Consider the following 12,967-nt stretch of genomic DNA (forward strand, 5'->3'; position numbering starts at 1 on the left):
TGGTGCTGTGACTAGCAAGATTTTGGTCTGCAAGACTGTCAACATACAGATTTTATTCTGAAGATAGTAGACTGATTCTCAAAGGATAAGCCACTGTAAAGTTTTCATTGAAAAACCACCCTTTATCTTCGTCAAGATTTGTTTCAATAATGTGGAATTGAAATTACGTATGTATATCATGCTTTAGTTATCTTGATTTAATGTAGTTTTTCCTAGAAATATAATATAATTCAATAGGTTTAAATTATCTCAAGTTTCCTAGGACAGTTAGAAATAGGTGATAAATAAGAAATCATGTACAGATACGGCAGACTTGTTTATACCTTTCATCTGTTAACCCTTAGGATAAGAGCAAGTTATTTGCTGTGTCTTTAAAATTCAACATTTTTTCTTTTCCTTCCAGCTTGATTGATGTGCTACGCAATGAAGCCCATGTTATGGAAGGCCTGCACAGCTTAGGAATTGAGGGTCTTTCCTTGCACAATGTTCTGAAGTTGAACATCCAGCCATCAGATTCTGATTATGCTGTGGACATCAGAAGCCCTGCTATTTCAGTGCGTATGGTTTTGTATAAGAAATACTTATTTGCCATTGGGCATTGCAGTCTTAAGTTGTCAGGGGAACTTTTGTTCTTATCTTACAATCAGCTCTAAAACTGCCATGAAGAAAAAAGTAAGGTTATAAATATAATCAGCTCTTTTTAAAAAGCTTAACATTTTATTCGTACAGTTCGCAATATAGTCCATGATTTTAACATATTTTACAGTCTCAGACTTGAGCAGGAGGACTGTCAATCATTTAAATGCCTTTATTTTTTCTTAGTGGATCAACAATCTTGAAGTTGACAGTCGGTATAATTCCTGGCCTTCCAACGTGCAAGAACTGCTGCGTCCCACGTTTCCAGGCGTGATCAGACAAATTAGAAAAAACTTCCATAACTTTGTAAGTAGTAATGTGACTAGAAATGAAATGTGCATTTTTTTCAACAGCAGGGATATTAGCTTTTGCAACTTACCTACATATATGCTGGATTCCCTGTCACTTAAATATCTTGAGGTAGGATGCTTTTCTAAAAGGTTTTGTTCTACCCAAACTAGTAATTTACGGCTAATATTACTGAGCATGATTCTCTGGTGTCTATTAGATGCCACAAATTGCTTCATCAACAGAAAAAACTATCACGTGACAAGTGAGAATTTGGTGCATTTCAACTTTGTGATAATACCTGAAGATGGTTAATGAAATCCCTCAGATTTGTTAATTAGTATCTTCTTAACAGGGTTAAGACCAACTTCACTTGTTCCAGTTAGAAAGCATTCTTGCACCAAGACTTCAGAAAGACGATCATCAGCCCTCAGCTTAATCCTGAGTGTCCTTTTAGTCTCTACGTAAACTACTTGAAGTTAGATCTAATAAGGAGTTTGTAAATTCTGTACTGTAACTCTCGTCATGTGGCAGAGTGACCCTATAGAAAAAAGGACTCCTCTGATTAGTGGCAAATAGGGACTTGAACCACCTCAAGCTGTGGGAGCATTAATGTGTTATCTTTTTCTCTGGAGTTTAGTACTTTTAACACTGAAATTATTAAATGAAAAGGCAACACTTGGCATGAATAAAGGGCCCTAAATTCATTCCGAATGGCCCAGTTCTGTCTGGGTTTGGGCTTGCTCTGAGAATGTCTGAGCAGCATTGGCTCTCCAGGGAGTTGAGCAATGCTGTGTTCCTCAGCTCTGGCAAATGCCTATCTCCCATGCCCATCTTAATGGGTGGATTTGTGTACATGCAGAGGCAGAAGCCTTAGATGCTAGGGGATACTGAGGTAAAGATAAAGTACGTAAGGAGTCTGGTCTCTTCTGGTTCAAGGAGTGGCTTAGACAGGGTATTTTAGACAATGGACTTAAAGACTTTATAAGAAGCTATTATTTAGTGGGCCTCATCTCCCTGGCAGTGTATAAAATAACACTGATGATAATTCTGCACTGAGATGTGAATGAAGCTATCTCTAATCCAACACCCGTACCTTGACTTAAGGGAACAGAAACTTTTCACTTGCAATTTATATGCAGGTGCTGATAGTAGATCCTACTCACGAGACCACAGCAGAATTACTGAATGTGGCAGAGATGTTCTTCAGTAACCACATCCCGCTGAGGTAATCGCTACGTTTTAACGGGAATTTTATGAGATCGGTTTTATTTTTGTGACTTTTGCAATGGTAAAATTGTCATTGCTAGGACACTGTAGAGATGTTAGATATCCTGTATTGGTAGTTGGGAAGGGCATTTACTAAATACTGTTTCTTATTTAAAATTTTTTGAACATAACTTTTGCTACTAGCAAAACAGAGTTCAGTTTCTTTAACAGTCCAAAAGAAACTTAAAAGCAAGTACTTTGGATGAGAGAGAGATGGAAAGCAAGATTCTAATGGACTTGCCATTAGAGATTATATGTCCTAAGTTTGATTCCTGGCCGTTCTGCTCACAACCTTATCGGTCTATTCCGGAAAAAGCCTTTGTCTAGGATGATGATCATAGCTGAAAGTTGTATGAAGAGTTGATTATTTATTACTGTAATAGATTCATGATCTGAGGATTTGTTTGGTTGCAGGATAGGACTAGTCTTTGTGGTTAATGACTCAGAGGATGTTGATGGACTTCAGGATCCTGGTGTTGCCCTCCTTAGGGCGTACAATTATGTGGCACAAGAAATGGACAATAATTACGCTTTCCAGACTGTCATGTCTGTAAGTATTCATTTAAAAGGGAAATTAATGTTTTAATATTTTCCATGTATGTAAGATTATGTTAATGTGCTAATATGTAGACAGTGGAAGAAACTTTTCTTTGACTCTGTGAGTATTCAGAGTATCTCCAAATACTAGTACCACGCAATACATGTTTCTTTGTAAAGTCCTTCTGACCTAACTTTAACAAGTGAGACTAGATTTAAATGTGACACTTAACACTTTTGCACATTTTTCTGATCCTGCCTCTGCTCATTCTGCCAATGAGTTCTAAAGTGTCATATCCTTTCAATATTATAATTTGTTTTGAACAGTTCCTGCTGCATACTTTTGCCACATCAAAGGATAATACAGATACTCATAAACGCATTTTCACTCGTGGTTTGACATTGTTGTACAAATCTACAAGCTGGGGCATACTGTAATATTAAACTGCTGGTGACTTTTATTCTCTTTTTTTTTTTTTGGTATGTATTCGTAAGTTGAAATAAAATCTTGTGCCTTCAAGAGGGAAACGGTTACCTACTTTACATGTGAGGTCTGTTGTATTGGTTATAAACACGTCTTGAGTTCTGAAGGGAAGGGTAGTTCTTAGCATATGCTTTACTTGAGCCTTTTTTTCCCCTAAGCACTACTTTTCTCCCTCAAATACCTTTTCTAATTAAAGATGCAAGATATTATTTAAAGAAATACATGATATTTACCTCCTTCCAATCTCACTGGAATGACTATGAGGTAAAGAAAGGTAATTATAAGAGCTACAAGTGCTTAGGAGCTGTTATTGCAGCTAATAAATATCAAAATATGTTTTGCAAATCTGGCTGTTAATGCCTTATAATTACTGGAATACAGGTTACATGTCAACTTACGTTTGGTAAGGACAGAAGCTTTACAGTTGCAGCTGTAAACTTGTATTTGTATCCCCCTTTCAGATATATAACAAAGTAAAAACAGGAGATCAGCTGAAAGTGGAGCATGTGGTTAGTGTTCTTGAGAAACAGTATCCTTATGTGGAAGTCAACAGTATTCTGGGAATAGATTCTGCCTATGATCAAAACAGAAAGGTAAGAATTCATGAAAAAGAGCTTTTTTCACTTTTTTTGTTTCAACACCATTTTGAAAATATAGTTACATACAATTTCTTGATCCAATTCTCTTACTAACCAGGTAGCTATTCTGTTATCACATTGGGTGACTTTTAGTAATGGTTTAATAAGTGTTTATGTTCAGCACAAAGCTTTATATAATATATATATAATATATTGTAATATCTGTTTTAAAAAATCTATATGTATAGTATCAGAACCAAGATAACTTTCCTGTGACTCATAAGTCATGCTTTGATTCTGGTATGTAGACTTTAGTAGAGTTTAAAATTGCCTGAAAAAAAATTAAGGTGATGGAATGGTTCATAAGAAAACCAAGGGGCTTAATGTCTGGGAGGGATAGGTGTGGGTTTTCTTTATCGGTATTTGAATACTGTGTGAGGTAAACTAATGATGATGAAATCAGAATGCTTTTCCTATAGGGAGGCATTCAACAATCTTCCTCAAATAATTTCTTAAAGATATTTTTAGGGTTGATACTTTTCTGTATGGAGAAAACTGGAAGAGCAAATCACTATTGGATCACTTGTGAGATGAAGCAGATTTTATTTGGGATTCTACAGGGGGATGATTATGTATTTTTGTTGAATATTCTAAAAGAAAGAATGAAAATACTGTCTACAATAGCTCTGTAACACAGAGCATACTGCCTACATCTGTAAATGTAAGGAATGCAGCCAGGGTTATATAAATAGGCTTGTATGCACACATGCTTTCCAGCTTCCGATGTAGGAAAGTTAAGTGAAAAGCATTTTGAGGAAATCAAAACCAGTAAAAGTAAGGCAGACATTTTTGTACGACAGGAAAGGCCTTTTCAGTTTACATACTAGATGCCAAATCAAACCCAAACAAAACAAAAGCAACACCACCACCCCACCCCACCCTCCCCCCCCGCCCCCGCAAGAAACTCCTAACACATGCAAAGTGCTCTCCTCCAGAAGACTTGAGAGGCCATTCTGGAGGCCTTGCTGCGACTGGTGTACCTGACACCATTCAGCACAACCACATCTTAAAACATTGCAAAGCCTTCGGATAAGGAAGGAAGCCTTTAGAAAGAGCTCATCTCTCCATATAAAGGACACAAGCTAAAACAACACTGAGCGCTCTTTCATGTGATCTGAGCTTTGTGATATTTGTGTCATTAAAAGGTCTTGAAAGCCCTCAATTAGAACCTCTAAACAGTAGAACCTGATTAACTTCTGTCCATAACAGAGTATCAATAATGATGGTGCATTTTGCAGTGGTTACATGAAATGGGGAAATTTGCCTTGACATAATAACCCCCTCCCCCACAAGTAAATATTTTTTCACAAGTTTAAGAAATGTGTTCTTAAAAAAGTTAAAAGAAAAAACCTCTATCCTGTCTTATGCTACAACTATCAATGCTTGCATTGCATTTGCTTCCATATGCAAAGTCAGATTTCCTGTTGTGTATTTTTTGCTATTACCAGAAAGTGCTCATTGGAATTAATTTATTTACAGTACAAACTTAATGGAATATTTTGCACTTCTGTGTTATGAAGTAACTTTTTTTCTTTGAAACTCTTGAAGACAAGGACGTCTTCTTCATGTAAGATACAGAAAGTGTCTTACACACTGTAAAAATTAATATTCTCTGTATCATAAAAGCTGGAAGGACATCTTAATGTGTTAAGAATAGACTTGTGTGGATATTGCATGGAAATTTTATGAACCCTTGAGATAATGGGCTGACGTGGTAAAGCTACTTCTTTCTCTGTATTTAGGCAGCGAGAGGTTACTATGAGCAAACGGGTGTAGGTCCTCTCCCTGTTGTGCTGTTCAATGGAATGCCTTTTCAAAAAGATCAGCTGGATCCTGATGACCTAGAAACTGTGACAATGCACAAAATCCTGGAAACCACAAGCATCTTCCAGCGAGCTGTGTACCTGGTAGGTTCTGAGTTCAGCTGTGACTTTTAGATAGAAATAAGATTTGGAAAAACTGACTCCAAAAGTCCCTGGATATGTAATACACAAGACAACTTAACTTGCGTAATTTCTTGGTTTGTTATTTTTGTTGTTGTTGTTGGAGGTTTGTTTGTTTGTTTTTTAAGTTATCTAAGGCAAATATACATGTGAAATAACAAATACTGTTTCTTTCTTCTTTCCTTCAGGGTGAATTATCTAATGACCAAGATGTGGTTGAGTATATCATGAACCAGCCTAATGTTGTTCCAAGAATTAACTCAAGAATCTTAATGTCTGACAGAGAGTACCTAGATCTGACAGGAATGAGTAAGGGATGCTTTTAATTGCATTAAACCTGAAGTATCTGAGTCAAAGACTTTTGCTGTCCCAACGGAAAGCTCTAGTGGCAAAGTATTAACAGCACCCCAGGTGATGTTCTAGCCCTGGTGCTGGGGGAGATGTTACATATGGTAACAGCATTAATGTCTACAGATTTTTCAGAACAGGAATTTGTTTTCATTTTATACAAACCTTTAGGGGAATATGACTCATGAAGTTGAGAAATTAACAATGCTAGCAAAAGCCAAGAACAGTCACATAATGTATAAAGCAACAGCTTGTTTCTTATTGCTAACCTTTTGAGCAGAGATTGACAGTCATCTCTGGAATTACTTAAGATTTGCTGTGCCATATATTTTAGAATTTTTAATGGCTAAATGTATTAACACCCAATGCAGCGACACTGCTGTAATGACAGTATTGCAAAAACTACTTTTTCTGAGTTGCTTGAAAAATAGTAACACAGTGGATTTTTAAATGTATATTAGTTGAAGTTAACTTATGTAAATAAGTGAGACTTGAACAGTTCTTTCAACTGACTTCTGCGTATCAAATACGCAGTGTAGTTACTAATGTAACTTATGAGACAACACAAATATATTCCTCAGCTTATTAGATATTAACAGTGGAAATGAGACATAAAAAGCAGTATCACGAGGAGCAAAATGGGATGTGTTCTTAATGTTCTGGTAATAGTAGTGATTTTTCTTTCATTTTACATGGAATAGTTTGCTTTGGCATCCAATACTTTATCTTTTCCTCAGATAACTTTTACGTGGATGACTTTGCTAGATTTACCACGTTGGATTCCAAAGATAAGACAGCTGCTGTTGCAAACAGCATGACCTACTTAACAAAGAAAGGTAACATCTGCAGTGGATTATGAACCCAAATCTAATCTTATGTGTGTTTCCAAGTGTATATACAGTACTCAACACATGCGTTGAGCCTTATTCAGGCCTGTGGGTAATGGCGCAATCTAAGTATTAAAAAGACAGATTTTTTTATAAGGCATGGCATCTACATGGAACAAGAATGTTCCCCTCTTTAAGCCCAGCCTTCAATGAATAATGAAGTCTCACCCAACCTGCTCTTGCTACGTTGCAAGTGACCACTGGAAATGCAGCAGTGTAAGCTCTGATCCTGCAGCGACACTGACTAGAAAAATAGAAAAGGTGTTCTAGCTCTCTCTCATAACTCAAAATTACTAAAAGTTACATGGATTCAGAAGAAAATTGTTATTGCCCATTATATAAGACAACACCTAATGTGGTCTGTGCTGTTTTTATTGCTCCAGTGCATGTACTGCTTTTTCAATGATAGTATGGTTTTATTACAGTTATACATAATCTCCCATTAGTGTTAAAACTCAGCTGTACTTCTCAATGTAAGAAATGCATGCACAGACTTAATACAGAGCTTAATCAGGTCTTTCCTGTATCCATTTCAGTTAGGAATCATAAACAAGCTGCTGTCATTTGAACCAATTCCTCTTGTTCCTGTCTGTTTTCATTACTAGACTCTCACAAGTTTCCCCAGTACCATCTCCAGCCACTGGCACCTGCATGCACTGCCTTCAATGTTCCCATTGCTCCTCCTTTCTCCTATTTGCCCTTGGTTCATATTCAGTCACTTAGATCTGACAAGTTGCTTGTTTTCCCTTTGTAGAGTATTAATTAAACCTACACCTCCGCATGCTCATTTGGAAGTGTGTATTAATTTGCAATCCCATGGCTTGACAATTTTGGGTCACTGTCCCTTCTGTCACTTAAGCTATTTAATAACTGGTATCTGATTACAGTAATGCTGTAGCACATTTATTTTCTAAAATAATAGGAAAGTTATATGTATTGCTGGCTCAGCCACAGTACTGAAATAGCACTGTCATGCTAGTTTTTAAAGAGGGAAGATAACAGAAACAGCTAATAAGCAAGTCGTAATGGCATGGCAGTTTTTGCAAACAGTCTTCAGAATGATGCCTTCACGGTATGGTATGAAATTGGTAATATGTAGTATTATTAGTGCTGTAGCATGAAAATAAAGCATCAGTCTATTTGAGGGGAAGAAAAAGTCAAAGCTTATTCTAGTAAAATTGCCACAAACTTGTTGCTTGTTGGACTGGAACTTTAGTTATTCAGTTATGCCCAGTACAGTGCTGCAGCTTCTTGATACACATTGGGATTACTATCAAATTATTAATGTCTCTCTCCTTTTCCTCTTTCCTTTCTGCTTTTTGACCAGGAATGTCTTCCAAGGAGATCTATGGTAACTCATGCTTTAGCATTTCATATGTTGTTGTTCTGGGAATTTTCTGGTTCCTTTATAACATTGGCTTTAGAACCAGCAGGAAATGAAGAAAGCTGTTTAAGTGCATGTTTGCTTCAGCACTTTTTTCTCTCTACAAAACTGATTTTGTGAACAGCTTCAGTACAAAGAAGCGGTATGTCTGTACCCTAGTTGGAATCTGTAAGTTATTTATAGATTCCTTTATAATTTCTAAATTAAAAAGGTAGCAAACAAACAAAAAAATTTTTAAAAATAAATCCAGCTTAGAAACACTGATGCATGCTGTCCCATGTGGGTTTTATGAATGAGGTAAATGAGACCTAATATAATACTAATACTATTATTCTTGTCTTGTCAGACTTCATAGCTTAGCTTCACCCGTATCTTCCCTATGTAATTTTACTTTTTTTGAAACCTTTGCATGTGGATTGTATTTCTCCTCCAAATGAGGAAAAACTGAAGCTTTCCCTCCCTTCACTCTCAAATTTCTCCCACTCTTATTTTAATTGCAGATGATTCCTTCGTTAGACCTGTTACTTTTTGGATTGTTGGTGATTTTGATAAACCTTCAGGGAGGCAATTGTTGTATGATGCAATTAAACATCAGGTAGGTAATGTTTTCATTTGAATGGGTTAGCAGTGCTAATAAAGCAGTAGGTAGAGGCTTGAAAAACACAGGTTGTGTTTCTTCCTGTTGTATGACCTGGGGAGACTGGCCCTTCCTGCAGGGTCTCTAATTTCCAGCCTCATCTTATTTGTAGGGGCTGGAACATTGCTGACCTTCTTGTACTAGGACAGAATTCCCTCTTGGCACTATGCTAATACATTAAAGAAAAGATGTTCTTTTAAGCCCATGGTTCTAAATTGAAGATGTCTGTGTGTTGGTTTGGAGATGAACATGAAAATTGCTCTCTGCTCTGTCTCATTTGTTCCAGGAAGATAACTGAATCCTAAAAATAGATAGCTTACTCCTAAATCGCTGTTTTGCCAAACCTCTGAGTGGTGGCCGTGGTCCTATCTCTCTTATGTAGCACAGTATTATCTAGAAGATTCCTGTCACAGTGGTGCCTATACGTAAACTAAATACTTGATGTTAAATTAGTTTATTTGTCCTTTTAACCTTGTGCTGTTATTTACCTAATTCAGAATCTGGTTTTCTGGTTAAGAAATACAAAGCTTTTGCTATAGAGTTTATTATAATAGACTTACTCTTCTCATTTAAAGCACACCTGAAATCTAAAACTTTCCTAATGCATGTTTCATTAAACACAGAAATCCAGCAATAATGTTCGAATTAGCATGATTAATAATCCTAGTGAAGATCCAAACAGCCAGAATACACTTGTTGCTAAAGCCATATGGGCAGCTCTACAGACACAAACATCAAATAATGCCAAGAACTTCATCACCAAAATGGCAAAAGAAGAAATTGCAAAGGCATTAGAGGCAGGAGCCGACATCTTAGAATTTGCTGTTGGGGTAAGCATGTTTGTTGGTATTTACAAAGGTAGGGTACTTCGCTTGTTCTTCTAATGAATTTTTTAGTGTGGTATGTTCATATGCAAAAGATGGAGTAACAATGGAGAGTAACACTGTTGGTTTTGGTGTTGGTTTTGTTTTTTGCTGTGAAAGGTAAACTTACCTAAATATAACAGTCCCTCTAAAAATAAAGCAAATCCTCATACACATCAAAGCTACATAACTGTGAAAAGTCAGAAGGAATACAGAGTCAGGGATCTGTTTTGAGTCAGTCAGTTGTTTTTTGGGGGGTTAAGAGAGAACTGTAATCTCTTTAAAAAGCTGAGAAAAAAATTACAATTACATTTCTCAAAGTAGGTTTAAAAAAGTTAGGCAAGAATCACTTAAGAACAGAAGAATGGAACAACTAGTCTAAGTAGCAACTATTACTAGGGCTGTGGCCCTTCACATCATAAGTTGTGATAATGTTTGAAGGTGACAGGCAAGAACTAGGCTTAAGACCACAAAGAAAAGGGACCTGGGGATAAATTTTAGCAAGATACAAAGATATTCTTGAATGAAAACAAAAAAAAAAGGTGCATTTAAAAGAAGTGTGCAGAGGTGTACTTTTCTTTCCATTTCAATATCAAGTATTCTTTTCTTTCAGGGTATGGATATCAATATTTTCAAAGAAGCTTTTGAATCTCCCAAGGTGGATTTTATTCTGTCCCATGCTATATATTGCAGAGACGTTCTAAAGCTGAAGAAGGGGCAGAGGGCTGTGATCAGCAATGGAAGGGTGAGATCAATCAGCAGACAGTAAAACTGATATTCCACATGTGGGAAGGAAGCAGACCTTGAGCAGCAGAGTCCAGGGATCAGACAGAGTCTCAGCCTTCTTTACGGCTCAGCAGTCTTTAGGACTGCTTCCAGTTTGATTTATTCAGACCCGCAGTGACCTTTTCTTTGTACTGTGTGCAGTTAGTTTTTGGTGTTTTGTACAAATTCAGATCTCTCAATAACAGAGTTGCTTTCATGTTGGCAGTGAATTGAGTCCAGGGGCAGAAAGGGATGATAAATTTGAATGATTGTGCTGCTTCACTTCATTGGGCAAAATGCTGCTGTATCTGGCCCTGATCAAGGTGCCTTGGTCTCTTCCACCAGCTCTTTTTACAATAGCCACTTAGACTGGGCAAATTATGTTACAATAGTATTTCACTGCAAATAATGAAACCCAGCTGTGTACAGCATTCTGTTTTCTTTTGTTATCTGCTTGCTAGTTAAGAAAAAAAGCAAGTTCCAGTGGCTACTGTATACTTTAATGGGTTAAAAATTTAAAGTGATGAGTTGTGGTATTCTATTTCTCTCATTGGCAAAATAGCAAGAATTGTCTAGGTAGCTTTTAGGCTTCTGAAGGTTAGAGGAGTGAGATTTGCTGGTGTTTTGCTGGACTACTGGAATTGGCCCTTCAAGATGTAGCATTGCATGTGTAATTTAATATGCCTGATTTTTGTAAACCCAACACTCAGTGAAAATTTTAAGCATTTACTTTATGCCTTAGTCTGGGACTCTTGGCTCTAAATAGCTAGAATTATCTCTGAAATTATCTCTGTCATTGACATTAATATCAACCTAAACAGTTGATACCCACTGAGACGGGGCTGGAGTATTTATTTAATACATCTTTGAATTTTGTTTCAGTGTAGCCTTACATAATAATGCTGATCCCGCTTTCTTTGTAGATTATTGGCCCATTAGAGGATGGTGAGATGTTCAATCAGGATGATTTCCATCTCCTTGAGAACATCATACTAAAGACATCAGGACAGAAAATAAAATCTCAGATTCAGCAGCTGGGATTTGAAGAAGATCTGTAAGTAAACGTGAAGAGGCTTACAAAAAAAGTGGTGGTACTCTTGATAACGTGACTTTCTGCAGCCTGGAGAAAGCTTTATCATGTACACTCTGAATAGGTGCTATAAACAAACATGCATGTGTTCATATGGTCAAGGCTCAGCTGTTCAGAGGGGCAAGCAAGAAAGGAAAAAGATGTAAAAAATCTTTATTGGGTTTGAAGTGCTTTAGTGACTTTTTTGTAGTTCACAGTCTCCTGGAGGTATGGAGCTGTAAGTGTATCCCCCAGATTCAGGAGGCAGTTCTGAGAGTACTGGTAACCCCTACTATGGTACTGTGCTCAGAGTTGATTGTTCTTGATTCATTATCTATATCTAGTAGCAACCTGCCATGGCTGGTCTGTTACCTTGTAATGGAAGCTGGAGGAGTTGTGTTGGCTGGAGCCTCACTGACAAGCAGCAAGAAACTGGGAAAGTGCCCAAGTCTGTAGGAATTTACTATAGAGCTGTTCAAGTGAACATGAAACAGTAAATGTATTGGTACTCACTGAGATCACAGTCATTGGATCACAGCAGCATGGGCAGCAGCAGCCTGCTGTGTTATCTGAGGAGTTCAGGAAGTGGTTTCTTGGACTGGGGGGCTGGGGAGGGATACAGGTGGACTGAAAAAGTAAAGAATGAGGGTGGTGATGCATTCTACAGGGGCTGGCTAAATTCACTGCTGTGTTGAGCTAATGAAGTTTCATTCAAGGTTTAGTTGACTCTGGTTGGTGGCAGCTTTACCAACAGAGAAGATGTCCGTATGCAGAGAAGAGTTGTTTGCTGCTTAGGATGTGTTATGAACTGGTATAAATTGCTGCACATTATTACATTTATTCTTGAAAATGCTTTCTGCACCTGATTACCTTTCTGCTCCTCTAAATGGAAGAGAAGCCTAACTTTTCATTAATATTAAGGCCTTCAGACTTCTTGTGGGTTTTCCCCCTGGCTAAATCTTAACTAACAGGCTGTTTTAAACCATTTACCTCCAATATGTCAGGGTTTCATAACTCATATGTAGGATTACTACTGTATTGATTTAAAAGCAGAAAGAAGGGAAGAAAATGAGACAATGGAGTATGCTTTCTGAATCTGTTTCTAGTTCAGCTAAGTGCTGCTTGGCCTATCAATATAAAAATCATTTTAGTAATATAGTTCATTGTCAGTACTGCGGAATCATGTACATGGATTTTAACTTTTTAAAGAGAAACAATA

At 37.1% G+C, this 12,967-nt stretch overlaps 1 protein-coding gene across 3 annotated transcripts in view; it reads left to right on the forward strand.

Annotated features, from left to right (window-relative positions):
- Window positions 1–12,967, forward strand: part of UGGT1 (UDP-glucose glycoprotein glucosyltransferase 1) — a 47,235-nt gene that overhangs the window by 17,553 nt on the left and 16,715 nt on the right. For 2 of the 3 annotated variants that reach the window (XM_072866773.1, XM_072866771.1), the window contains exons 14-26: window positions 404–554; window positions 823–942; window positions 2,067–2,152; window positions 2,608–2,743; window positions 3,676–3,807; window positions 5,595–5,759; window positions 5,984–6,104; window positions 6,881–6,979; window positions 8,358–8,381; window positions 8,915–9,009; window positions 9,675–9,881; window positions 10,528–10,659; window positions 11,603–11,733. In XM_072866773.1, the coding sequence (XP_072722874.1) occupies window positions 404–554; window positions 823–942; window positions 2,067–2,152; window positions 2,608–2,743; window positions 3,676–3,807; window positions 5,595–5,759; window positions 5,984–6,104; window positions 6,881–6,979; window positions 8,358–8,381; window positions 8,915–9,009; window positions 9,675–9,881; window positions 10,528–10,659; window positions 11,603–11,733 (1,599 nt within the window). The remainder of the gene's footprint in view (window positions 1–403; window positions 555–822; window positions 943–2,066; window positions 2,153–2,607; window positions 2,744–3,675; window positions 3,808–5,594; window positions 5,760–5,983; window positions 6,105–6,880; window positions 6,980–8,357; window positions 8,382–8,914; window positions 9,010–9,674; window positions 9,882–10,527; window positions 10,660–11,602; window positions 11,734–12,967) is intronic. The other variant, XM_072866772.1, reaches the window with a different exon arrangement.

The sequence above is a fragment of the Ciconia boyciana genome, chromosome 7 (assembly GCF_034638445.1).
Source record: "Ciconia boyciana chromosome 7, ASM3463844v1, whole genome shotgun sequence".
NCBI classification, from domain to species: Eukaryota; Metazoa; Chordata; class Aves; order Ciconiiformes; family Ciconiidae; genus Ciconia; species Ciconia boyciana.